Here is a 25,024-nt window from a genome sequence, read left to right as displayed (position 1 = left end):
TTTTTTTATTCCGCAACGTTTGAATGGGTATTGGTGTGTGGCATGTGAGAAAGGACAAAGGGGGAGGCGGTTTTGCCTGGGCCAACAATTGAGCAAGAAAAAGAAGAAGAATTCATTGACGGAATGTCTCGTAGTGTCTGATTGTCCACGTCACAAGGACAATTTCAACACAAATGTTGCTTTCCTGTTCCTAATTCTCCCGCAAGATCGAACAATGCCTCTGTTGGAAGCACACTGTATAGGAGGCTAGATTACTCGCACTTTTTTTTTTTTTTTTTTTTTTTTTTTTTCAATTCCACGCAGGGCAGAAAAGGAAATCTCTATGCACCAAATACACCATCCAGTAAATCATCACTCGCCAATCAAGGAACAAACTCCTTGGTTTCAATTGCAAAAGTCAACTCCCAGCACTCTTCAACAACAGATGCCAAAATGAAGATGGCCGTTCAGTCACAATCCCTTATCATGCCATATAGTATGCACATTCGTCAACCGTAGACACTTTGGCCGAGTGGTTAAGGCGATGCCCTGCTATCAACAGGTATCATAGGCATTGTGTTCGCACGCGCAGGTTCGAATCCTGCAGGTGTCGGTTTCTTTTTTACTTTTTTTTGCACTTTCCCCGTTTCCTCATCCTCACTCAATCTGAATAACAAACATCTCGGTAATCTTTTTGCTCCTATTCCAATCTACCATCCCTCTCTTCGTAAAACCTCTTTCTCGCCATTCTATCCCCGGTTACACGTTAACCATCCCTCCCCCTCCGGATCTCGGATACAGTATTCACAGTACATAGCCAAGGCAAAAAGCAGTCAGTCAGCCCAGTCAGTATATTACCACTTCAAGCTTTTTGTTGGGCTCGGGAAAAGCCATACAAAACTCAATCAACTCGACAAGGCCCCCTGTACTCCCTACTCATAGCCCAGCCAGCTGGCAAATCGCACGCCTGCCCAGCCCAACCATAGCCCCGATCCTAATGCAAGGTACGCAGGGTCAACTTTGGTGAAAATGCCGCGGCCTCCATCAGTAGGGCGGAACTTGCAACCAACTCCTCCCTCCTCCCTCCTCGCTCGCCATGAGGCTTGCATGAAGCGTCGTCAGCAAATCGTTCAAATTGGAAAGCTACCCCTCACCTCACAGCTTTTTGCCGGATAGTCTCCGGGGGAGGGGGAAGCTTTAGCTTGGGCTTTGATCGATACGAGCTTTTTCTTGATGCCCGCACCTCCTGCTAAAGATGCCTGGTTTTTTGATCTGACTGACAGATCATTTAGAATCTTTTTCCTTGCCCCTAGGGCGAACATCTGCCGACGGTATGCTCGGAGCTGAAAGGACGCCCCAGGAACCGGCTTCACTCGCCCTGATGCCAATTGGCCAGCTGAAAATGCGCCTTGCATGACACTGGCACATGTCCTTTCAAACATCTTTTCCCCCTTGAGGTTGTGTAAAAAAAAATCTCCCGTTAGGCCAACGCCCTCCCACCATCCATCTCCAAGATCCTTGTTCAGAGTTGCAGCAGTAGCTAGCCCCCAAAAAGCTGCCCAAAAGCCACAGCGGGCTGTCGTGCTACCCATTACGAGCACAGCACATGTTGCTCTGAAAAGAAAAAAGAAAAAGTAAAGGTACAGGCAGGATTCTTTTGGCTTCAAGTGGAGTCTTTTTGGGCAGACACTTCTCTGAAAGGATTTGTATCCATGCTGGGACGGGCCCGTTGCCGGAACCGTCTGGATCCTGCATCGCCAATCAACGGCCATCTTCTTGCAGAGTTTTCCTCTTCTTCTTTCATTGCTTCCCGTTCGTTGAGCTCATTTCTTTTCATGTGTCAAAAGGCGCCGTCGATAAGCCCTTTCGCTGCAAGAAGTGACTCGATATCACATTACATGTTACATGGGTTTCACTGCAGGAAAACCTTGGTGTTGCCATTCAAATTCCTTTCGTCCCGCAGGTTTTCTTTCATGCTAGTCACGGTACTCCCCGACGCTTCCGATGACCGGCGGCCGCACGATAGTCCGTGTTACTGCATCGTTGTGCTTCGAACCTGAGCAGCTTCGTGGGAAACTTGTTTGAGAAAAATCCAGTAGTTGCAAGCAATGTCACCCCGCCGTCAAACTTCGAACGTAGCTCATGCCAGCAAGGCCAATTGACTCGACCAGAGACCTCTGTCGACGCCAAAAGAACAACAACAAAGAAGGAAAAGGGTCTTCCTTGCAAGTGAATCTTTAGCCAATCTGGCTAACAAACCCTCTCACCGGCAACATGTTCCCTAGCGAAAAAAAGAGAGTTCGACTACTGCCAGGCACAGGGTTTGCGCATCTGATCGTGAGAAAAAGCTGCAGGGGTGCATTCTTGTGTAGTGCCGTCGGGCTGGGAATTGGCCAACCACATGGCAGCCCTGCCCGCACCTCCACTTGCCCGTTCGGTATCGTGGGCTTTTTGGAACGACAGCTTGTTGAAATTCCATGCCACGCTTGAAATCCCCGCCAAATGCGTGCTTTTGGGTGAATTGACGGGGTGCTCCCACCCTTGTCTTGGTATGTACAAAGAACGTACTGCCGGGTACACATTTCTCGCAGAGGGAGGGGGAATTATTGCTTCGTTTGGCGGGAGTGTTACACGGTTGGGGTTCAAGAAACCACAGCATGACGGCTCGGACCGGAATGACACAGCACTTTCGTCCGTGGGATGTGAGGTGAGTGGTACCAACAGATGCAGAGAGGGCAACACAGCCCTTGCCAAGAGGGGTGGTAGGACAAGAGCCGGCATGTGCTTCGGCTAGAGCTGCAGCTGTTCATCTCGGATGAGCAGAAGAAGCCCCCCTCGGTCCAGGGCAAGATAAGCAGCTCGACGACAAACCCCGAGCCCATCGACCTGCATCTTTCAGACGATGTCTGCAGATTGTGGGTGTGGCAAGTTAACCCGTTGCATGTAGCAACCCAATGGCACCCCAAAGAGTAAATGGAGTCGTATAGACGACCAATCGGTTGTCCACGCACCAGCTCGTCGACCTCGTCTCCAGCACGTCAGGCAACGGACGGCCTATCCAGGATCTAGGCTGACCTTTGCAAGAGGTCCACGCCACTGCAATGATTACTAACATTGCAAGATGCTGCCAAGTCCACTTCGTAGTGCTTCGCACCACAGGCAAAAACTGTGGATGCTAGACCGATCAGAAGTCCCCCGTCCATCCGAGCAAATCCCCATCAAACGCCGTCCATGAATTTCCGCCACTTGCAAGGGCCTTTATCAAAAAGTCCAGACCATCTCACCACTCCCCATACTCGTACATATGCAAGAAAGAAACTAGGATTTTGACCAAGCGGTTAAACGGAGTCAAGAAGCCGAGCATCGCTGTGCCCCGGAACGGACTTCTCGTTGTGGCTGTAGTCGTCCGAACAAAAGTAAACTAAACTCCAGACAACTAACAACAAGATCGAAAAGCCGCACGGCGCAGCCATTGCAAACAAAAGATACAAATTCCTTCTTTAGCCCAGGTCGCGTGCGTGGAGACTGCCAAAAACGTGGCCCCGAGGGCTAGACAACCACAATCTTTTGGCATCGAGGGCGCTAAGCACATTCAAAGGGCCCAAGTCAACCGCCTCAGTGGAGCCCGATGACAGAGAGGCGTATCGCTTGTTCAACTGACGTTTTTTGTTCAGATTCCCCTTTTGGCGGCCATCATGAGTGAGTCGAGTGTTGTACGAGAAATGCGACCACTGGACGCTGTGCAAGTGCAAGTGCTTGATGGGACGTGATGGCGCTTAAACCTGGGGATTTCCCCTCGCGGGTAGGCTGTGCAACGAGATAGGCTGGGTTTTCCCTGAAAGCATGTGAAAGGATACCCGTGTTTGTGGTGGCGAGGATTTGTATCGTTGTTCGCAGTGGTGTCCGAATCCGGCCGGGTTAGAGGCGTGGGAGTTACATGAAATTGGTATCTGGACTCGCACAAGCAAAGCAATATCGCCGATTGGAAACCTTGATGTTTCGTGCAGCGGGTGTACAAGGTCGATGAGGGTTGTGCGCCGAGCAGAACGCATTCAAGCTGCAATCGAAACGGGACATTTCAATTTGGAAAAAATTGGAAAAAAAAAGGGAAAAATGAACATCAAAGGGAAAAATGAACATGGGCTCTGCCAACAGCATCTGCAATCGCCCAGAGGCTAAATGCAACCCCCCGAGTGGCTTCAGTTCATCCAGACCTCTCGAGTCGAATAGCGTGCCAAGGTGATACAATTGTGCCATCCACCATCCATCTCGGAACCCGCCAGTGTGGTCGGGCCTAGGAACAATGAATGAACCTGGCAAGCAAGCAAGCCGTTGGTAGCCAAGCCCCAGAGATGCAAGGATTCGCGCTCCGGAGATGGCCTCCTGTTCCCAGTGCCGGGGGATGCGCTGACTAACCATCTCTGGCTGGAGCATCGGGACAAGGCAAGGTCTGGGACGCTACGGGATATGTTATAGAGTTCAGGTGGGATATCAGTAATGAGATGCCAGGCAGAAAAAGACAAAGATGACCTGCACAGAATACGCGTGTACAGGCGGAGCATTTGATTTCGTGCATTCAACCTCAGTCCTGTCGGTCATCATGGCACACTCACTCCTGAGAGACGGAGCGATTTCTCCCGCTCAACGGTGTTGGCTGCTCTGCGTCCAAGAGTCGGAAGACTCCCAGTGTTAGTAGCATACCAAGCACTCGTCCGACAATGACATGATCCCTTTTCGCGACTCCTTTTTCTGGCTCTGTGAAATGCGACGCTGGCCGTTCATGGGAATAGCCATATCGTCTCTTGTCTGGTCAGGCCCCCAGAAAGCCGCCAGACGAACTGCCGACCCTAGGCTGATCTGAAACAGCTGTGCATAGGGGAGGCGAAGAAAAAAAAAATTCAAGTCGGCGCAGCCGGCTTGTGCAGGGTTGAGAATAAAGGAGGCTGAAGAAGCTGCCAAACTTGAGCCCCCCAAAAGACAAGCGAGGAAAGCATTAGGAAAAAAAACTTTCAACCACCATGGAGCCCTGCTCGGGCTGAGCCGTGATCAGGTCGTGAGCCCCTCACTTCCCACCCTCCCCTGTTTCGAAGTCTTCCGATTTTGCTTGGATGGCAGAGTCTAAAGGATTGGGCCTAGACAGAGGGCCCGATTGCGTTGGCACTGGGCGGCGGATCCAGCTCAAAGACCCTTGCAAACCCGCTCTTTGATTTCTTCTTTTCAAGCTCTTTGCTTTTTCTATCCTTCTTCTCAAGCTAACCAGGGGGTCAAAGTACCGTACCAAAGGGCGGGATACTCGTTCGAGCATGTACTCGTACTTGCAAAACACACCGGTCTGGCAAAGGTGCATCCGGGTAAGAGGCTTTTCGCATCCAGAGCGTGGCGCTAGGCCTTGATTCGGCATAGGGCTGCGAACACACTGAGATGTTGTTTGTGCTAATGCTGGAACAAGAAGCTTGATGGCGTTGGTACGGGTCCTCTGGATGTCACCGCCGCCGCCCTTTTCGCTCTGGAGAAACCACGTCGACGCTGTTGGAGAAGCATCATGTACTCGTATGTACGAGATCGAGACGATTTGGATGGGTACTGTAAGCCCGCATGTGGGAAACGACACAAGAGCCTGGCGTAAGTTGTTGTCACCTGAAGAGCGAGCGATGCCGGCACAGGGCCAGGCCCATGTTATAGCCAGGTTGTGTCCATGCCACTTGGTTGGCCCCAGCGCCCAGCGTTCGAGGCGAGGCGGAGGAGCCTCCCGCTGCTGTCGCCGAAAGTCTCCCCCCGATTTCCCCGGGGCTCAAGATTCTGCTTGCTCTGGATGACTGCTTTGCTTGACTCGGCCGCCTCCTTGTCCCATTATTTGCTTTGCTTTGCTTTGCACAAGGCGGTGGGCGGTGGGCGGTGGGCGATGGGGTCGCGGTGCACGCGAGTAGGTATTCTGCGTCTCTGGTTTGCGAGGTTGGCGCCATGTGTGTGACATTGATCAATGTGAGCGATGCATGCCTTGCTCTGCTTGCATCCGAGCACTTGCAGGCGGGTAGATGTACTTTGCAAGCGGCCGTAGCATAGCAGGGTGTGCTCGTAGATGAGACAAATGACAATTTTTAGCAAATCAAAAATAGAAGAAGAATCAGAAATCGAGTGGCCGGCAGCGAGTGAATGGTGTGGCCGATTCGATTGGGCAGATGCTCGCCGTGATGCGCTGCCTCGGCGAGAGGGATTGGCAGTGGCAGGGATCGCCAGCAAAACGCCTTTTCGTTGCATTCGCACCACGTCAGAATGGGCCTCTGACCATTTCTGGCCCTCACGTGTAGGCCTAGGACTTTGAACCTCTGTGCCGGCCCAAGCCTAAGCCCACCTCAGCATGGTCACTTGTCTCTTTTGCCGGGTCTTGTCTGATGATGCTGGTGTCAGTGCTGGCGTCTCGCTTCCCAACCGCCCCCAGATCGACCCTCTTGCCGCTGACTTGGCCGCGACTTTGTTGATTCTGGCGGTGCTTTGCTGGCCTCCCCAGCCTCGGACCTTGGAGCTTGGAGGGGCACCAGAGGAGAAACTGGAGAGGGACGGAAGACGGTCGTGAGCGAGGCCGGCCAAAGGGGGGGCTCGATTGGAGCCAGACGAGGGAACGGGGGGGTTGGCAGCCACCGCAAAGCGCAGAGAACCGCTGGCCGCAGACGCGGAATCTGGATCTTGCTGACGAGTTGGGAGTAGAGCGAAAGCAAAAAGGCGCTTATTCTACTATTCCATCACCATGATCGGGTATGAGAAGCGGGCGGGGAGACCAAGAGGCGGCTGGACGGGCTGCATGCGTGCTTGAGAAGCTGCAGCTGCATCTGCATCCAGAGGCCACAGAGCAGAGCTCATCACACCGGGTTTCCAGCCAGGCGCCCAATGTGAGCGCGGCAACACGTGGACGGGAGGTTCCCCGGCTGTGCTGTGCTGTGCTGGTTTTCTGTTGGATTGTGCTTGTGCGTGTGCGTGTGCTTGCGCTTGCTGCTCCGGTGGATGCTGTGGGATGACGAGAGGAAGAGCGGTGATGGATGATGATGGCGGGCAGAAGTGAGGGGAAGAAGAGGGCATGGAGCGTGGAGCGTGTATGGATGATTCAACAGATGACCTCTATGGTCGGTACGTGACGTAGTGGATGGTCAAGAGGGATCAATTGATATCAGTTATACACTTGGAAATCAAGATTCATCAATCAATACGAGTACTAGCACAAGTACGAGCAGCATCAAGATGCAGTAGCTTTAGTACCTAGTAGTGTATACTGAGCAGCCAAGCTGATGACAGCTGTAGATGTGATGCCTCATCTGGATGGCGGCGGCGCAAGAACGTTGCTGCTCGCTAGAGGGCCAGTGGCTTCAGCGCTGCAACAAGTCACTACGAGGTGCTAGACGCCCCGAAGGCGGCTGGGCACATCCATGTACTTGCGGTACTTGCAGGCTTGGATACTGGCATTACATGTATCCAAGGTACATACTAATTCATCTGAGCATCACCCTACACGCGCGCGCATACCGACAACAAACACGCAAGCAAACAAACAAACAAACAGCAAGCAAACACGCAACTTGTCTTGCCGTCGTCTGGAGGTGGGCGCTTAAGGCCGATCATTCTTCAGCGCTCCGGGGCGAATGTTTCTTTTCTTAGCAGCTTTGGCCGAGGGTCTCGTGCGTCTCTCGGCTTCTACCTAGCGCCCCTCAGTTCCGAGTGCTGTGCTGTGCTGTGCTGTTTTTTTTTTTTTTTTTTTTTTTTTCGCCGCTCAACCATCGACTGGAACGTTTTCTCACTCCCTCGCTGCTTACCAACTCCGGGCGGTTTTAAAGCTACGCCGCTGATTGCATTGGAGCGTGCAATGGATCCGATGCCTGCACACTCTGCCCAGCGAAGTTTTTCTCTCTTCTTTCGCCGCCCACTAGCAGCAGCGCGAGGGAACTGCTGACAATTGGAAAAAAGAAAAAAATGGCTGGCTGACCTGACCTGACCGATACAGCCTGGGCTGGGCTGCCATGACCGGGCCCGCATGTGCGAAACATGGCGATGGGGTATCCGGTACAGCCCCGCCACGGCTTCGCTGGCAGTGCTTCCGGGTCCGTGGTACTTGTTGCAGACCGCCGGTAGCAGCGCCGCGGACGTGCCAGGGAAGAAGAGAGGCTGGCTGAGGCTGCCATGGTGCATAAGGTATTGATTGCGTATTGTGTTAATATCCATGGATTGTATATTGTGTACGGGCCCTCTGCATACTCTACTGCGTATTGCATCGTATATGGGCATCGGATATAGGCCTCGGGGGTCTTTGTCCCCGTCCAAGCACTCGACTTGCAAGCCCAGCACAGATCAGTAGAGCCCAGCAGAGCCCAGTCCATCCCATCCCAGCCCAGCCGAGCCGTTGATTGTTTGCCAGTTTAGTAGAGGCCTTCACCCTGGCCTCGGCCGCAGGCAAAAGCGCAGACACGCCACTGCCTTCTAGTAGCGCCTGAGCAGCCCAGCCAGAGCCCGCTGCCGGAGACGCTGGGAGACGAGACGAGACGAGAGAGAGACGCTGGAAGCCAAAGGAATCAATCAGAGCACAGCAAAGCAAAGCCACTGGACTGGACTGGCGGTACCGGTGCGGTGCAGTGAACAGAACAGAACAGAACAGAGAGAGACCTGGACCCATACGGGGCTGTTTTGGGTACGTACCGTTGGGACCCAATTCATTCGCATTCGACTCAGTCCCAGTGCTACCCACCCACGCTAATGTCGCCTAACCAGCCCAGCAGCGTCCTGTCCTGTGCTCTCTTCTCTCTCCATGCACTGGTTGGAATGGGTACCAACCAACCCCCCATGTCGCTTTGTAAGTATCGTTGTATCTTTGTACCTCCCGTCTCTTGCGCTAAAAAAGGAAGCCTTTGTATCTTTGTATCTTTGTACCCTTTGTACTCTTTGTAGCTTCTGATGCCGACCGACCTAATCCCTGCTGGTGGGGTCCCCCCTGCTAGCTTTTAGCAGAGGCCACTCGCTGTAACTTCTCCAGTGCTGCTACCACACGTCCGGAGCACCTTTTAGCCTTGCTGCCACACACACACAGGCAAAATCGTCGGCTCCACTTCGTCTTTTCCATCCGTGACTCTTTTTTACGTGCTTGTTCCCGCTTCCCTTTCGTTCCCTCTCCCCCTCGAGACCAAGACCTCGATTCGATATACATAGACCGTGTCGACCGCGATAGAGCCATTGCCTTTGTGCCCTTCAATTTCTTTGTCCTCGCCGTCGACACTTGTTACGACCCTCGAACACGCAGCAGGCCAACCAACCACTGACTTGACGCTCCGTACTCGCTCGAGACCGACCAGCTTACAAACAAAGAGCAACCGTCCATCCATCTTACCAGACCTTGATTACCCGCCCGCAACTGTCTGCTGCTGCTGCTGCTACTGCTACTGCTACGATATCCCATTATCGACAAGACTACCGACTCCGTCCTTGACCTCGCCGCCGTGGGAGGGAGGCATGTCGCCCCAGATTAGAGACCTGCTGCTGCCGCAGTTGGCTCAGGATCGCAAGAGCGCCGCCATGGACGAGGGCGTCTCTCTCGAGCCATGTGACCTTTCATACGTCTACTACACCACGAATTCCTCGTCCTCCGACGTTGCCTCGCCCCTGACTCCCACCTTTTCCAACCGAGGCGTTCCCCTGCGATACTCCAGCTCAACCTCGTCTCTCGAGTTGCCGCAGATCCCCCCGCAAGAGGGGTCTGCTTCGCCCGTGGCCCAGCATGCCACGGCCTCCAAATCCAGCATCCGCCAGCTGCCTGATGTCCAGGAAGAGCCTTTGGAACGAGAGGACGAGTTGGAGCAAGAGGAGGACTCCGACGACGACTTGAGCGACAACCTTGGCATGTACTGTCTATGTAAGTGGTGCTCTCAAAGCCTACCCTTATCCCTATCCCGGTGGGCTTCCATGGCTGACCAGTGTGTTTCTTCTTCCCCGGTCCTGTAGGCGACCAGGCATGCGAACACCTCAATACCTCCCAAGAGCTGCTGCACGGCGAAATGGCGGGCGAGCTCGACATTGACTACGACCTCGGCTTTCTCAGCGACAGCGACTTCTCCGGCGATTCCCAGTACCCCAAGAAGAAGCGCATCATGAGCGGCGAATCGACCTTTACTGCCATCACCTCCCGGCTCGGCAACCGCTTCCCCAGCATCGCGCGATGGAAGTCTCAGCGAAAGGCAAATAGCATCACGGGCCTCATGACCTCGCCCACCACCGAGCGGAGCATGGAAAACGTCTTGTCTGGGGCCGCGTCCAGCCGGTCGTCGTCCATGTCTTCTCCCAACCGCCAGTTCCCCGTGCTGCTGGACGACTCGCCCATGCCCCCGCCGGCCATGCCATTCTACGAGACGTACGAGAGCACCGACAGCCTGGACATGCACACGGGCGAGTTCAGCCGCGAGGAGCGGTCAGGCATCGAGCGCGACAGGGCCATGGCCACGACCCCCTTGCTGCCTCCGCTCATGACCGACCCGCTCGGAAGGCCTCCGCAGCCTTCTCCCCTCCAGTCGCCCAGCATTGCGCCGTCGTCGGCCGCCACGGAGGTCCACTCGCCTCGCGTCGTCCCGACTCCCCGGCAGTCTCTCGGCTCCAAGCCGTCCATGTCGTCTCTCCGCCACGTCTCGGTCATGACGGAGCTTCCGCTGCCCCTGCCGCCGTCCATCCTTCAGGACCAGGACGAGTGGTCCGACCGCCTGGGCCACGCCAACTTCACCATCACGCCCATGCCTTACGGCGTCGACGAGCTCACGGCCGAGACCGTCACCAAGTTCTGCGACGACTGGGACGCCGCACGGGTCGCTTACACCAAGCACCTGGTCCGCACCGGCGAGCACTACGGCCAGACGAGCAAGACGTACGGCATGACGGAGGCCAAGTGGGCCGAGATTGAGCGCAAGTGGAAGGGTTTCTACGCAGACATTGTGCGCCGCACCCAGCCAATGACCAGGGCCTCGGTCATGTCTCGCAGCCGCAGCCGAGGCCGCGGGCGTGGCCGGTCCGAGAGCGCCCACCCGTCCAGCAAGAGCAGCAAGAGCCAGAGCCAGAGCCAGAGCCAGAGCCGCCACGACGACATCTACGCGGCCATGCAGTGGCGGGGCAGGAGGGGCTGTTTGCCCAGCGCCGTCCCGCAGATGCTGGAGGCCCTGGACGCCGAGGGCAAGTTCCCTGGCCGCGGTGACGAAGACATTGTCGGGCCCATGCAGCGGGATGCCTACATGGTGCGAGCCCGAAGCGAGGAGAAGACACCGCGATTCTGGAAGAACCTTGCGGAAAAGCTACGCCTCTGAAATTTGTTTCACCTTTTTTTTTTTCTCTTACCATCTGTTTGGATCTCACCGCATTTTCCAACAGAACGACTTTGCTATATTGATTGACCCACGACTTGACGACCAACCACCATAGAACATTGCAGCGCCGGCAAAAACAACCATGAACATTGTCTCACGCGAACTACTTTTTTTTTTCCCGCTTAACGCCTTTTTATTACTTAATTTGAACGAAATGATACCCGACTCTAGTCACTCCTTCCGACACTATCCACACACCGCCACGAGATGCTTCATGTCTCGCAGCTCAGCCTGTCTAGCAGCGACAACCAAAACCTGGACCGGCGAGCGAGGAAACCTCACCTCAGCATGGAGCCACCCGTCTCGCCCTTGTTTTCTCTACATGCTCTTTTCATCATGTTACATAGACCGCACAACCCACCTGTAGATAAGCGGGGGTCGGCGTTTGATCATGATTTGGGAGAAAAAGCGTGCATAATTTTTGTTCTTCTTCTTAGACACGACACGACACGACACGCACACCTGCCATATACACTTGCGCTACATTGCACTAAAAAATTACAACCACCACACACACACACAACACACACATGCCCCGAATTCTGGGGCGGGGAAATGGGACTTGCATAGCACCCTTGGAGTTAATTTTTTTTTTCATTTGCAGCTTTCCCGGTTTTGGGACAGCATATTTCTCTAGTTAGTCATATGGCTACTGCGCCGTATGTCAGACCAGCTCTGATTAGCTGGGGCAGTTGGATTGAATGGCCACTAGGAAACGAAAAAGAGTTGGAATGATGCATCAACAAGATGTCATTGAAACTATGCGAATGGAACGATCGAAAAGAGAGAGAGACCTAATGATAGAGGGAGGAGGGGAGAAAGAGCAAGGATAAAAAGAGGAGATGCATTGGGATAGCGAGCATAGGATGTTTTTTTTTTCACCGTGTACAAAAACAAAATAAATTCAAACAGAGATTTTTTCTGTCAATCAATCAATCCTGTCTCTTCTTCTTTTCGCAGTGCTTTTGACTTGATTGTGACGTGCGCCGATGCTACATTGACGTGTGGGTGTGGGCTGTGGGTTGTGCGGGTGGTGGGTATGACGCGAGAGCTGTTTTTTGGGGGTTCGTGGGAGCTTCTTGTTGCATTGGGGGTTTTTCTTTTTTGTGCTTGTAGCATGTCAGTGGCAGTGGCAGTGGCATGGGGGGAATCGACATGGTATCGTATCGTGGAGTTGTTCTGTGGTAGCACGCGAGTGACAGCATTAGACAGGTTGGAGAACGTTGTATGAGGAGAGTAGCTAGCTCTATATGAGGCCTTTTCTTTTCTTTTCAAGAGGTTTGTTGTACTGAGGGTTAAGGTACATGGTGTCTACGTTACTTGAGTTTGGAATTGATGTTGATTGTATATTTTTATGGATGGGAAATGTGAATGTCGTCTTGTTTTTTTTTTCTTTTTGCCCGGTTATTACATAGAGGTAGACTGCGGATGAGCGGATGGAGCGAGGTGGATTCTCTGGCGGTGCTTTCTTTGCTTACTTGCGTGGGCTGGGCGGGATCCCAATGTACGGGTACGGGGTCTGTGGGCTGGGGCGATGCGGTATGTATGTAAGAAGAAATATGTATGTACGAAATACGCACGTTATCATCCATTTTGTTACGCATATATGTATGTGTGTATGAGTCTCCCCAGCAATGTGCGTTTACGGCGAGGCAGAATGGAGTCGTTGGGATGCGTGATAGGACGGTGAGAATGTCCATGCCTATCTTTTTGCGGGGAAAAAGCCAGCAAGCAAGCAGGTTGCAGTTTTTTTTTTATATGGAGATGCTGGCGCTGTATTTTGCTAAAAAGAAGGTAGATGGGGGCCTTTGTGCGTACATACATGGGTGAGAGTTGTTACCAGGTTTTTGTGTTTATTGTGTGTTGCTGCTATTGTGTGTGTGTGTGTGTGTGTTTTTTTTTTTTAAGCTGCCTTGGGTTTTGGGTATCGTGACAATGACAAGGGCGATTTTTTCGCTGTACCCAAGTGGCAAAAGTCGTGCCCAAGAGCGTCCATGGGATTTCTGTAAGAGTTCGTATCCGAGGCCGCCAGACGGGGGGTCCGCTTTGTGCCCAGTGGGTGATGTGTATGTGTATGTACAGATACCTGGGAGGAGTATTTGATATGGATAGAGGATGCAAGGAATTGTTTAATGGGGATCTCTCGGCGTCGATGAATACCTTACATGAAGATAAAGAGATGGATGTAGAGGGTGGTTTTGTCGTCGTAATGAAACGTGCCCTGTATCTGTTGTAATCTGTATAATCTAATGCAATGCTGCTGCTGCTACCTTGTTCTTTTTTTTTTTTTTAAATATGGGAATAGCACATGCCCGGTCTTTACATGTACGCTCCGCGCAATGCAACATCCGCCCATCTAGCAACCCAAAACAGGGCGTTGGATATCCATCTCCGTGCAGATAGAAATCCCACGTTATTTAGCGAGCCAGTGGCACGGCATCGGGAGCGGGCGTCCGCCGAAGCGCCGTTTCGTTTATACTCACTTTTTTTTTATATATCTGCGACGATGCCATCTCCCGCGAAGGATTACTCTTTCTAGGCTCTTTCTGTTGAGTTATTTTTTAATTTATTTTTTCTTCTTCTTCAACGGGTACGTGAGTGAAGTCGCTGGGAGATGATTTGCTAGTGCTGGACGGGGAGGTGCCTCTGGAGGCTGGCCACGTGGCGGTGACATTTTGGTTGGGCCTGTTGTATAATCTGGTGATTAACTAGGCTTTACCATTCTTCTAGTCTTTTCCTTCATTCTTCTCTTTTTTATATAGGGTTGGGGTGATTTGGTGTTGTGGACTGTAGAGAGCAAGCATACCGGGCCGCGATGTATACTTCGAGATAGCATCAACTGATGCTAGACTACATGTAAGCCAGGCGTCAAACACCAAAGGAACAACGCACACATATGTCGTAAGATCAATCACTCGTGCTCGATTTCCCAGCGACGGGGAAATCGGCTGACTATCCCGTGTATGAGTCAGAACGGAGGGACATGACAGCTATCAACATCAAAGACACCTCGTATGCATGCACCTCCTAAGCCTGTCAATGCTCGACGTCTGTGCCATTCTGTTACATGACGCCAGTGATGCACTCTGCTGTCCACACCAACTAGCTCGTAGGCTCAAGCCGGTCTACTTTTTCCCCCTCCCGTCGTGGCGTTTACTGCTGTGGTGGGCTTTTTGTGTACTTTGACTTCGCTTCGGAGGTGAATGATTGGATGGCCATGATGGGAATTGGGGGGGGGGGGGATGGCACAGGCTCATGTTTGTGTCCGGGTAGATGCATCGGAATGGTATTGCATCGGTGATTTGTTTGATGGGGGGCATGCATGTAGCCGAGGAGAGATATTGGTTGGATCATTAGACGGGCTGTGTCACGGTGATGATGGTGGTGGAGCGTTTATTGAGTTGTGGCTTGATGCTGTGGTCGTGTTGGGTGCGTGCGTTTATTGTTGCGCTTACACTGCTGGGTGAGCTTGTTTTTATTTTCATTGGAGATGTCTTTGTTCATGGAGGATTTGGGTTGGAGGGTGGTGTTACTTTGGGGGAGGTCATTTCTTGGAGGTGCTTGATTCGTGGATAGCGTTTGGCTTGGCTGGATTTGTGGTTTTCGTTTCAAATGGGTATGAGATTAGGTGAGGATAGAGTTTCATTATATTGGTCTTGTAATACAGAAAGCCGTGGTAGTGAGATATTGTTCCCATCTCCGCTACAACGTGTATCTAAAAGGAGGTAAGGACTGGATGACTTACCTGAAAGATGGACAAATGGGCAAGACACTTTGACCACTCTCATACTTTTGGCCTTGATAAATTAATCAGTCTAATAACACCTATATACATTTCCTATGCGGCTATACTCACTAATAGAATACCAATCTTAAACATTGCTGACAATTGTGTCAACTAGAGCATAGCAATAGCGTCGTCATCACCACCACAAACCCTACATATTTTTGGAAACTTATATTAGAAGGCTATATAGCGTCAATATTCAATTGCTTTCTATATCATTCGCTCCACTTGGCACTATTATATAACAGCGTGGACTGTCGGGCTATTCGAAGAGACCGACGCCGTCGGGGATCCAATCTAACCAATGCAATCAAAGCTTAACATTCGTCCACGAACCTCTGTTTTACCTGAAACGGCTTGGTTTGATACTATTTCAGACCCAAGTAGCCTTATCCTTGTCCCGCATTGAACTGCTGTAGAACATTCGTAATGCTTGTAGTTGTTTGAATAGTGGCATACCGAGGATCAGCTACCTGCCACGCTATTTAAGACCCATCGATAGCCGAGGGCCGGAGAATAGTGAAACTTGGCTCCTCATTAGCATTCAATATGCTTGTCGATATATTCCCGCGTATGACTGCCTATTGGAGATCTACCCATGCGATGATTCGCTTTACCCCTGAACATGTATTGCCAGATTTAGAAGTCTGCGGGTTATGGAACGGAGAAGATCGTTGGTAATGTACTGCCATCATAGGAAATATCCAGTCATCAACGGTGGTAACTGTGATCTGACCTTGAATATTGGCTTGAATATAAACCAACTCTATATGTATATAAATGCCGCAATCACTTACTTTCCATATGCTCAGTCTTTTCATCAGAGTCAGATTCAAAAGACATCTCAAGATGCACAGATTCGATATTCTTCTGCTTTCCACCATTGCGCTAGGAGCTCATGCCACGAGCCATCCATCTTTGCCAACTGTTGATTTAGGATACCAAGTCCATCGTGCCATATCATACAATGTCCGCCCCTGTCACGTATCCAGTCACTCCTTGGGCTAATCAAATCTCCAGGACACAATCAAGGCCTACAACTTCACCAACATCCCCTACGCTGAACCACCTGTAGGATATCTACGCTGGAGAGCTCCGATCCCACCCAAGGGCGTTCAAAAGACCATACAGGATGGCAGCATTGGCAAAATCTGCCCCCAAACATCTCCCAACTGGACAACCACTGCGATACAGTTTGCAACAGCATGGGCAACGAATCAACTTCCTTTCAACTACACTGAGGCTGAGGAAATCGCCAACAATTCTCCGCAGACTACAGGTCTGCGAACTACAGAAGATTGCTTGGTCGTGGATGTAATTGTTCCCAAAGCTGTCTTGGATAAGAAGACGTCCCACGGTAAAAAGGCCCCTGTGACAGTATGGATCTATGTAAGTAACTCTGATATCTCATCTTTTCTCAGCCGCGGCTAACGACATTAGCATAATGTCGCTGTCATGGGCGAATCAGCCGGCGCAGGATCCATAATGTTCCATCTCCTTGCTCAGGGGGGCAAACAACGTGTTCCATTCAAGAGAGCGATTGTACAGTCCATACCGCTGACTGTCTTGATTGACCCCGCGCAGCAAGAAGATAGCTTCCAAAAGTTTCTCAATATTCTCAATGTCACGTCGTTGGAGGAAGCCAGACAACTGTCTTCGAGTGCCCTCAACGTTGTCAATGTCCAACAGATTGGAGCTGAGCCCTACAATGAGTTTGCCTTTAGCCCTTCTGGTGACGACGTCTACATGATTGGTCCACCTGCCAAGTTGTTGCTTGAAGGTGCATTCGCTAAGGGCATTCCGTTGCTGTCCTCTCATACGAGCTTCGAGGGCGCGTTATTTACTGATCCTCGGACTATTGGGAATGAAACGGCATTGGCAAACAGACTTCAAGCTACTTATCCGCTGATGGAAGAAAAAGACCTCAACTACGTGCTCAACGCTCTTTATCCGGCCGTTTACGATGGCTCTCATCCTTATACAACTAGCCTTGACAGAAACATCTTGATAGCAAACGAGATGTACTTTGACGCCGCCCACCAAGCCCTACTTCAGGCTACTATCCAGCGTGGAACAGAAGTGCATGCGTGGGAATTCTCAGTCCCGCCGGCTATCCATGCAAGTGATATTCCATATACATTCTACGACGGAGCTGCAGGCGTAGACCCTCATGTTGCTAGCATCATGCAGCATGCCATTGCTGGATTTGCAAAGTGCGGAGAGCCTGACGCGGGGCCGTTGGGATTCGCATTTTCTCGCTATGTAAAGCAGGCGACGACGGTCAATCTCAACATCAGTTCCTCCGTCACCATCTCGGACCCGACGTGGAATCACAGAACTTTGTGGTTGGCGCAGACCTCGTGGATTGGATGAGCTTGTGAAGCAGAGGCAGGGGTTTGCGAATGTGAGACAACACGGATATGCTGCTGGCTTGGTACGTTCATGTATTCAGTCCGTGAAATTGTGATACTGGAGATGGCATAGATCCACCCTTCGTATTTTAGACTTCAAATTTATGAATTTTATTCTGCTATGCCTGGAGATACAGCCCTGAATTATATCCTGGGGAAACTACCTGGTAAGAGTCGCAAGCATCAACCACTAAGCAGAAAACTGAGCAATCAAGCAACTCCTTGAATTCGCATCTGTATGGCGCGTTACTCGGCGGCCGCAGCGGGATTCGGAAATGGAGAAAGATCCAGTGCCTCATCAACAGATGAAAATATCTTCAAGGCCGCCACGATTGGCGTCTTGAACGAAGGATGCGTCGTCCCTGCCTGATACGCACAGCCGGCACGCGTCGCATATTTGAACTTCGTCAATTTCGTCCTCAGCGCTAGGCATGTAATCTTCGCCCATTGGTCTGACGTCTCTGATGTTGGAAGCTGATGTAGATGTAGGTTATATTTGAGATAACCAATGTTCTGCGCTCTGCATTCCCAACAAAGAGCTTCATCGTGCAGCTCCCTTTCCACGGTATAGAGGTGCTTCAAAAACTCCTTCATCACAGATGCCCGCTTCTCTTCTATGGCTCCTATCGTTTCAATTAGCTACTAAACAAATGATAACTTCCAAAACAGCCCTAGATACTCACGGAGGATCGAGGGATCAATAGGGAGGCCCAAGTTGGGTACTTGCGTTAAAGAACAAGCTACCGCAGTGTATGTCAACTTAGGGAACCTTTCTTTCACTCGAAAGACTGAGCATATGAAAATCTTTTTGATCAACTCGCGGTATGTTGATGACGCTGCCCAAAAGTCGCTGTACACGCTCCACTTTCGAACAAAAAATGCGATTAAGTCGCAGCATTGCAAATCATCAGCAATGACGGCAACTTGTGTCGCCGTGGCGAGCGATAATTGCTTCGGGAGCTTGTGAGCTTGTGCATGAACGATGTGCAGAACAATCTCAAAGGCTTCAGGATCGAACATGGGATCGAACTTCTAATGGCGAAGCCCATCTGATTCTTGTGGTGTAGCCTCACTGAAGCATCCCTGCAGCACCTTTTTTGCGCGGGGTGATGCTAAAGTGAGATGCTTCATGGACGTTTTGAACGTCACTTGGGATGCCCCGTCCTTGCCATCGCCTTCGGCTTTGATTCTAGGGATGATGATCAGCGTGTCTCCATCGGGATCGATATCAACGTGGCGAGAAGCCATGGCTGCTGCATTCGGTGGTGTTGGCAGACAACAGGCTTCGAGGGAAGAAGATGCTGAGTGAGTGATCCGTTTGATGGAGTTGCGCTTTAGAAGTTGGCCTGTGCTGGCTGCCTGAGGCAGATTTTTTTTCTTTTTTCTTCCTGTGCGTTGATTAGTCAATCGAATTGTACATGCGGTTTTGGCCCTGATAGCTGTTTGGCATTTCGTCCGATGTCTTTGTGTCAAAAGTCGTTGTCGTTGGAGGTTGTTCTTTGAAGCCAGACAGTTTAGCGTAGTGTCAAGCTCCGTGGATAAACTTAGCCCCTGTATTCGTATTGAACGCTAATAATGACCTTAAATCTCCACTTGTTTCCGGCGCCATCAGTACATATATATACGGAGTAAGAGATCTACTATTGGAACAATCAATACCAGACATCACCGCTGCCATCAAAGAAGGGAGTGGTCCCTGGTTGCGTACCTCAACTTGAGCGTTTAATTCTATAGAGACTAAATGGTACAAACAACTAGTCGTAACGAGATCGAGAGAAACAATCGTCATCTTCATGATTCTGCCATCTTGGTGGTATCAATTACTTTTGCTACCTTCTTCTAGTACGGCTACGATCGTTACATTCTCCCACTTACTAAAGTATAGGTGGTATCTGCAACTATCACTACATGTACTTACCTTTAAACATAGAGTACGCGACACGGCTCAACCAAATTGGGACATTGAATCTCGACTGCCTCAACAAAACTGATGTTAGATAGCAGTTTACGTTTAGTTGATCAATGTTCTCTATTACTGGGTCCAATTATAGGTACGCGATATCTACCTCATTACATTGATGTTGAATTCACATCAATATTGAGAATGTGACTTTCCAAACAGGTAATTCATTTCTCAATCCCAATACCAGCCTTTCTCTCACGCATGATTGTTGGCGCCATTGCATGCCGAAACTAACAAAGATTGCTGATTGCTGAGTCTCAAGTTTGACAGTCTTCAGCGAAGCTTTAATTTCGGCATGTTTGTGTAAAAGTGCTTTATAAAATGATTGATATCCTCCTCCAAAGAAGGATGTAGTCCGTGTTGCTTGTATGCAGCTTTGAACGAGTCCCTGTAATCCACTTGTGGATAGGCAAAGCATTTGACCTTTATATCAAGTTGCTTCAGAGATTCATCAGTCAGCTCTTTTGAAGAATCCATTGGGAGATTATTTGCGTGCATGTTGACGTGCATTAACCCGAGGCTTCCAGCTCTGCATGTGAGACAGAGCCTGGGGTTTTTATACTTTTCGGCAATGGTAAGCAATCTTCTCAGTCTCCTTCTCAACAAATCTTTTCGAGCATTATCTATGGCGTCTTGCATCTCTGTTAGCCTTCAATTGCAATGTGTAGTCGAATATTCTCACCTAAGGCATCGGGAGAAATGGGCAATCCAAAGACCGGCATGGCGCCTGTTGAGCTGAGGATCGCCTGCAACGTCGAGCTTTCGTACAGCCCTTTCAACCCAAACACTGTACTTATCAAGATACACCTTGCCAAGTCTATATTTATTTCTTCTGGCGGCTTGATTGCCAGCTTCTTAGCCCACAGCGAGGCAAAGAATTCAACCGACTCTTGGCATTGCAAGTCATCCACAATCGCTGCGATATTCGCCAACTGTTCAAGTGTTACCGTTTCAGGAAGCTTTTTGTTCTGTGCATGGACTATTCGCATCACCGTCTCAAACGCTGTTGGGTCAAATATAGGTGCAAGCTCCCAATGAAGAAGGCCATCGGACTCATGCGGCGTGGATTCTTTAAAGGGACCTTGTAACACAGCCTTTGCACGAGGAGAGGCCAACGCCAGATGCCTCATGGAAACTTTGAATTGAAATACTTCTCGACTAGCTTCGGCGGTACCGGTCTCTGGCTCTATTGAGCTTGCTTTAGTATTCGAGGTTACTGTGCCAGCGAGCTGAGTTACCCAAGCCTTTGGCACGTACCTGCATGGCGTCCATCTGATAACTTCAGTCTCTTTGCAGCACGGATAGACTCATTTGCCGTTGTCCCAGTCTTCTCATTTGCGATAACTTCCGGGTCCGTGATGGTTTCAACATCTGCCCAAGCGTTCTCGTCATCCACTACGGATTTTTCGTCTGCCACAGCTCCCGCGTCGGACACGGAACTCCCCGAGTCTGGAGTATCCCCAACTGGAAGAATGATCAATGTGTCGCCGTCTGCAACGATATCAATGAGATGGTTAGACATGGTTATTGCGTCTGGCGGCTTGCCAAAGTCGAGATTGCGGAGACAGAAATGGCGGCAACGCGGATGAAACGGGCATAACTAGTTCGTGTATTATCTCGCTCTTTTGATTAGTCAGCCGTATTTAACCGGATCTCGGGATTCAAGATCATGAGTAATCTATATGGAATTCGCATTTTCAGCCTTCAATCTCTAAATTCCTCATTACAAACCTGCTTGTTCACAAGTCTCTATGTCTGTTGCAGCTCCCCATGTAAATAACACCAGTAATAAATCTGCACTTGTCCCACATTAGAGCTACTGCTAAGTAGGGCGAATAACCACTAATACTAACAAGATTGCATTCGACCAGTCAGATGTTCACTTAGATCGCCACTCCTTACGGGTTACCACATTTGACTACATGCCAGTCTGCGAGCCAATCAATGCCATGTCTCTACCATAAGAGAAACAGATATTAACGACAAAGCCCACTTTCCTCAAGCAGCAGACAATCACGAGTCATTTCATCCATTCAACCTCTCCAAGCTAGTGGCAAAACGGCAGTACTTCTGGCTGTCCTTGATCTTGGCTAGAGACAAGCTGCAGCAAGGACTCTTGCTGGGTCCGGAGGTGTCTCCGGTGCTTCCTGACCAATAGAAACCAAACGAATGCCACAACTTCCAACTTCTCATGACCAACTATCAGGGGGTATATGACCTCAACACGACGCAGTGAGCACTGCCTCATACTTTCTTAGGCCTTTTTGATGCCTCTCAGCCTTTGATGACATAAAGGAAGCGAGAAGAGCTCAAATCCCTCAGTCTCTGGTATAACATATATCTTCCCAAAGCAGCAAGCTCGTGTCTCCGGAACATGTCCGCAAATTGCTTTGCCTAAATTCCATTCATATGAATTCCGCAAAAGGGGGTGCCTGATGGGCTACCCCCATAGGCTGAAGACGACACGTTCTCGTAAGATATCAAGTTACACATGGCTAAGCTTCTGTGTAACTATTCCCAAGGGTCACCAATGGATATCCAGAGCTGCAGCATGATACGTGTCATGGCTGTAATAATATGCCCACCCCTGACACACATTGTTCAAGGATGGGAATCCTAGGGGGGGGAGGGATATAAAATGGCCTCTTTCCCCCCCAGGAGGAGGTTGAGAACTTTCTTCCTCAGCATCCGCTCTTGAGAGCCATCAGAGGGGCTGGGCAAACTACCCCCTGCTTGTTTGCTCTTTAGATTACCTGCCACATTTCAGTTATCTTTCTCTGTCATCCATTAATCACCTGGGAAGTCTCACTTACCGCTGCTGATTTTATCGTCTACGCGCGTACGCCGCTCATCAAGTTGCTCAGAACGGGGCCATGGGGTCACCACACTACCATCCATGGATCCTCACCCTTGTTCAGTTACCAATAGTTTATCTCTAGACAAGGTATAAGTATGGATACTCCCTCCCTCCGTAGCTAACTTGACAATCTGCATTGTTCAGGCATGACTGCCATCTCTTGGATGATGGAGTCATTGATTCTTCAACAGTCTGCCTTGCCTCCACTGAGGCAAAACTGTCACCAAGTTGGGCAGCAACCCTAAGCACAGAGTCTCCATCCTCAAGAAGTTTGAGAGGAGCAGGTGAATATCATAAAACAAAAATCAATTGAGTGACAATCTGACATCCTAGTTAAACTAATATCCTGAACAAAGGGAAAATAGGCACACAAATTTCTTAGGTTCCACGCCAAATCAGCCAAACATGAGGCTTCAATGGGCATCGAACCATTCAAATCTCTCCAGGGCTGAAACCCTCAGTACTGATGCAGAAAGCATCCTTCTCCTCCTCCTCCACAGCACCATTCTGGCCCTTGTGGCACACCATTTTGTTTCGTAACAGCCCTGGAGTCGTATTCCACGGCTTATTGACCGGGATCGTTGCCATCACCGTAAGTGTAGCTGTTGGTGCCCGAGGACTCACCCTGCCCATAGTTGGGGAAGAGTGTCTGGTCGAGCATGAGCAGCGAGGGATCGATGTTCACCAGGTCCCCTTGCCACCCACCATCCTGATAGTCCTGCAGAAACGGATCCTGAAAGCCACTCTGAGATACGTCTGGAAAGTTCTCCGGGCAGACTTCTGGGATTTCTGGGTAGATATCCATCAGACCATCTTGGAAGATGTCTGGATAGTCGTCTGGGAAGACACCCAGATAGGGGTTCTGATAGGCGTCCACAGTGACGTCCTGGAAGATGTCCTGATAACTTTGCGCCTGAAGGGTGGCATCATTGTTGCTGTTGTACTCGAGCCCATCTGCAGGGGGTGTTATCGTGGGTGGCAGAACAGGAGGAGCCGTGGTCGTGGTCGTGGTCGTGGTCGTGGTCGTGGCCTGGGCCTGGGCCTGATTCGCATGGCTGCCCCTTGATTTCTTGCGAGGGTCGACCTTGCACATGCCACATCTCACGATGAGCCATATAACGTCTTGTCGAACGATTCCGCAGTATTTCTTGCTGACTCGTCTCCATGTTGCATCCCACCCCAGGTGGTCTTTGATGTGCACCGCCTCCACAGTTCGGAGAATTTCCTCCACTGTGATGACAATTCTGTCACTCTCCTTGCCATTCCGAGCCTTGGCCAGGAGTTTCTGACGAGTTGCGTCCCATCGGTAGGTCTTGTGAGCGTAGTTGCGTCGGCTGTAATCCTTCTGACAGGTGGGCTTGGCATTCGGATCACTGAGCCATCTGACCAGATTCCGCTTCTCAATGGCAGGGATACGCTTTTTATTCGGATTATTTTTGAGATACTCTGCAAACGATTCTTGTATCCCAGGCATTCTACTGAAGGGGTAATAATCTTGCAATTGAGATTTCTTCTTAATCCACTGCATTGGCATTGCGAATCAAAGCTTTCTCCTTAATCCTAGCAGAACACATCCTGAACGCCGTCCTCAATCCCATCCTTCTAAAGCATTTTGCAACTGTCTCAGAGCTCAAACAACCCATCGAGAGTTCGAATCATCTTCAATTCTTGACGGCGGGAGTACGCTGCCCATGGAGTGGCTCCTCTCGACGGCGGGAGTACGCCTGTCGTCGAGGACCAATCAATGGCGTCCAAATTTCATGTCTGAGATTGTGATGTAAAAAGGAAAGCCACGCCATGAACGCCATGCGTAAATAGATTGAATTAATATCCTGGAACGCGTATTAGTGGTCCCAGAAGAGGAGAGGCCCGGAAATCTGTCTCAAGATCGAGGAGATCTTGCAGTGCATGCGTACAAGACATCTTGCTAGCTGAAAGCGAGGCCTTGTGTGATATGTGATGGATCCACACTATCCCAGAGTTTGAGTTGAAAAGAAAAATAATAATCATAAAATAATATAATAGCTGCAGGAATTTAATACGACGTCATTTAAAGTTCATGTACTCTTGCATAGTAACTCCGTGAGAGGGGAGTGCGCAGAGTAGACGGAAGCCGCCTCTCCTTCACATCACCATTATCCATATCATCAAGATACTAGCACAAAGTATTAGTTTGACCATAATTCTTCTACTTTTGGGCAAACCGCCCCATCAAACAACATATACCTTTCGATTGGCGTGGTTCATGCCGCGGATTGCTTCCCGGCTTGGCTTAACGAGCGAGAGACAATCCATCTTTTACGTCGCGCTAAGGCGCTATTGTTTCCTTCTTTCTTTTATTATCTTTTATTTTTCCATGTTTCACTTGTCTAGGTAAACTATGTGCACATATGATGCTTTCTCTTCACACCAGGCTTTGCTTTCTATCTTTTTTTTTAACCTTTCCGCAGTACAGCTGTACTACGGCCTAAGCAGATGATATGCGACTCCTACTAGATGAATCCAAATACTTTTGACTTGTTTACTCATCCATATTGAAATGGGGTCAACAGTTGAATAAGGTATTATGTGATCAGAACTCCAGGTGCAAGAGCACCACGTGGTATGGGAAAGCATACAAGCTTTGTGCCCCTTGCGAAATCAGGGTCT

The 25,024-nt window shown here is 50.4% G+C and overlaps 6 protein-coding genes across 6 annotated transcripts; 2 read left to right on the top strand and 4 right to left on the bottom strand.

The window, feature by feature from the left end:
- Positions 1 to 6,321: 6,321 nt before the first annotated feature.
- On the bottom strand, positions 6,322 to 7,053 carry Triagg1_5686 (uncharacterized protein; the record flags this gene model as incomplete). The annotated part of the gene is made up of 2 exons (XM_062900227.1): positions 6,322 to 6,666; positions 6,724 to 7,053. 2 exons carry the CDS (start codon positions 7,051 to 7,053, stop codon positions 6,322 to 6,324), a joined length of 675 nt encoding a protein of 224 aa, XP_062755486.1.
- Positions 7,054 to 9,465: 2,412 nt separating this feature from the next.
- Positions 9,466 to 11,297, top strand: Triagg1_5685 (uncharacterized protein; the record flags this gene model as incomplete). Its single annotated transcript, XM_062900226.1, has 2 exons — positions 9,466 to 9,865; positions 9,928 to 11,297. The coding sequence occupies 2 exons, from the start codon at positions 9,466 to 9,468 to the stop codon at positions 11,295 to 11,297; spliced, it is 1,770 nt and encodes a 589-aa protein (XP_062755485.1).
- Positions 11,298 to 15,993: 4,696 nt separating this feature from the next.
- Positions 15,994 to 17,517, top strand: Triagg1_5684 (uncharacterized protein; the record flags this gene model as incomplete). The annotated part of the gene is made up of 3 exons (XM_062900225.1): positions 15,994 to 16,113; positions 16,165 to 16,533; positions 16,585 to 17,517. 3 exons carry the CDS (start codon positions 15,994 to 15,996, stop codon positions 17,515 to 17,517), a joined length of 1,422 nt encoding a protein of 473 aa, XP_062755484.1.
- A 284-nt stretch (positions 17,518 to 17,801) lies between these two features.
- On the bottom strand, positions 17,802 to 18,803 carry Triagg1_5683 (uncharacterized protein; the record flags this gene model as incomplete). The annotated part of the gene is made up of 3 exons (XM_062900224.1): positions 17,802 to 18,178; positions 18,239 to 18,587; positions 18,648 to 18,803. 3 exons carry the CDS (start codon positions 18,801 to 18,803, stop codon positions 17,802 to 17,804), a joined length of 882 nt encoding a protein of 293 aa, XP_062755483.1.
- A 1,359-nt stretch (positions 18,804 to 20,162) lies between these two features.
- Positions 20,163 to 21,040, bottom strand: Triagg1_5682 (uncharacterized protein; the record flags this gene model as incomplete). Its single annotated transcript, XM_062900223.1, has 2 exons — positions 20,163 to 20,704; positions 20,776 to 21,040. The coding sequence occupies 2 exons, from the start codon at positions 21,038 to 21,040 to the stop codon at positions 20,163 to 20,165; spliced, it is 807 nt and encodes a 268-aa protein (XP_062755482.1).
- Positions 21,041 to 22,940: 1,900 nt separating this feature from the next.
- Triagg1_5681 (uncharacterized protein) lies at positions 22,941 to 23,849 on the bottom strand (the record flags this gene model as incomplete). Its single annotated transcript, XM_062900222.1, has 1 exon — positions 22,941 to 23,849. The coding sequence occupies one exon, from the start codon at positions 23,847 to 23,849 to the stop codon at positions 22,941 to 22,943; it is 909 nt and encodes a 302-aa protein (XP_062755481.1).
- Positions 23,850 to 25,024: the final 1,175 nt, after the last annotated feature.

Source organism: Trichoderma aggressivum, assembly GCF_033847375.1.
Source record: "Trichoderma aggressivum f. europaeum strain CBS 100526 chromosome Unknown scaffold_020, whole genome shotgun sequence".
In the NCBI taxonomy this organism is placed as follows: Eukaryota; Fungi; Ascomycota; class Sordariomycetes; order Hypocreales; family Hypocreaceae; genus Trichoderma; species Trichoderma aggressivum.
Note: the sequence above shows the minus strand (reverse complement) of the source record. Positions and strands in the feature narration are given on the sequence as shown.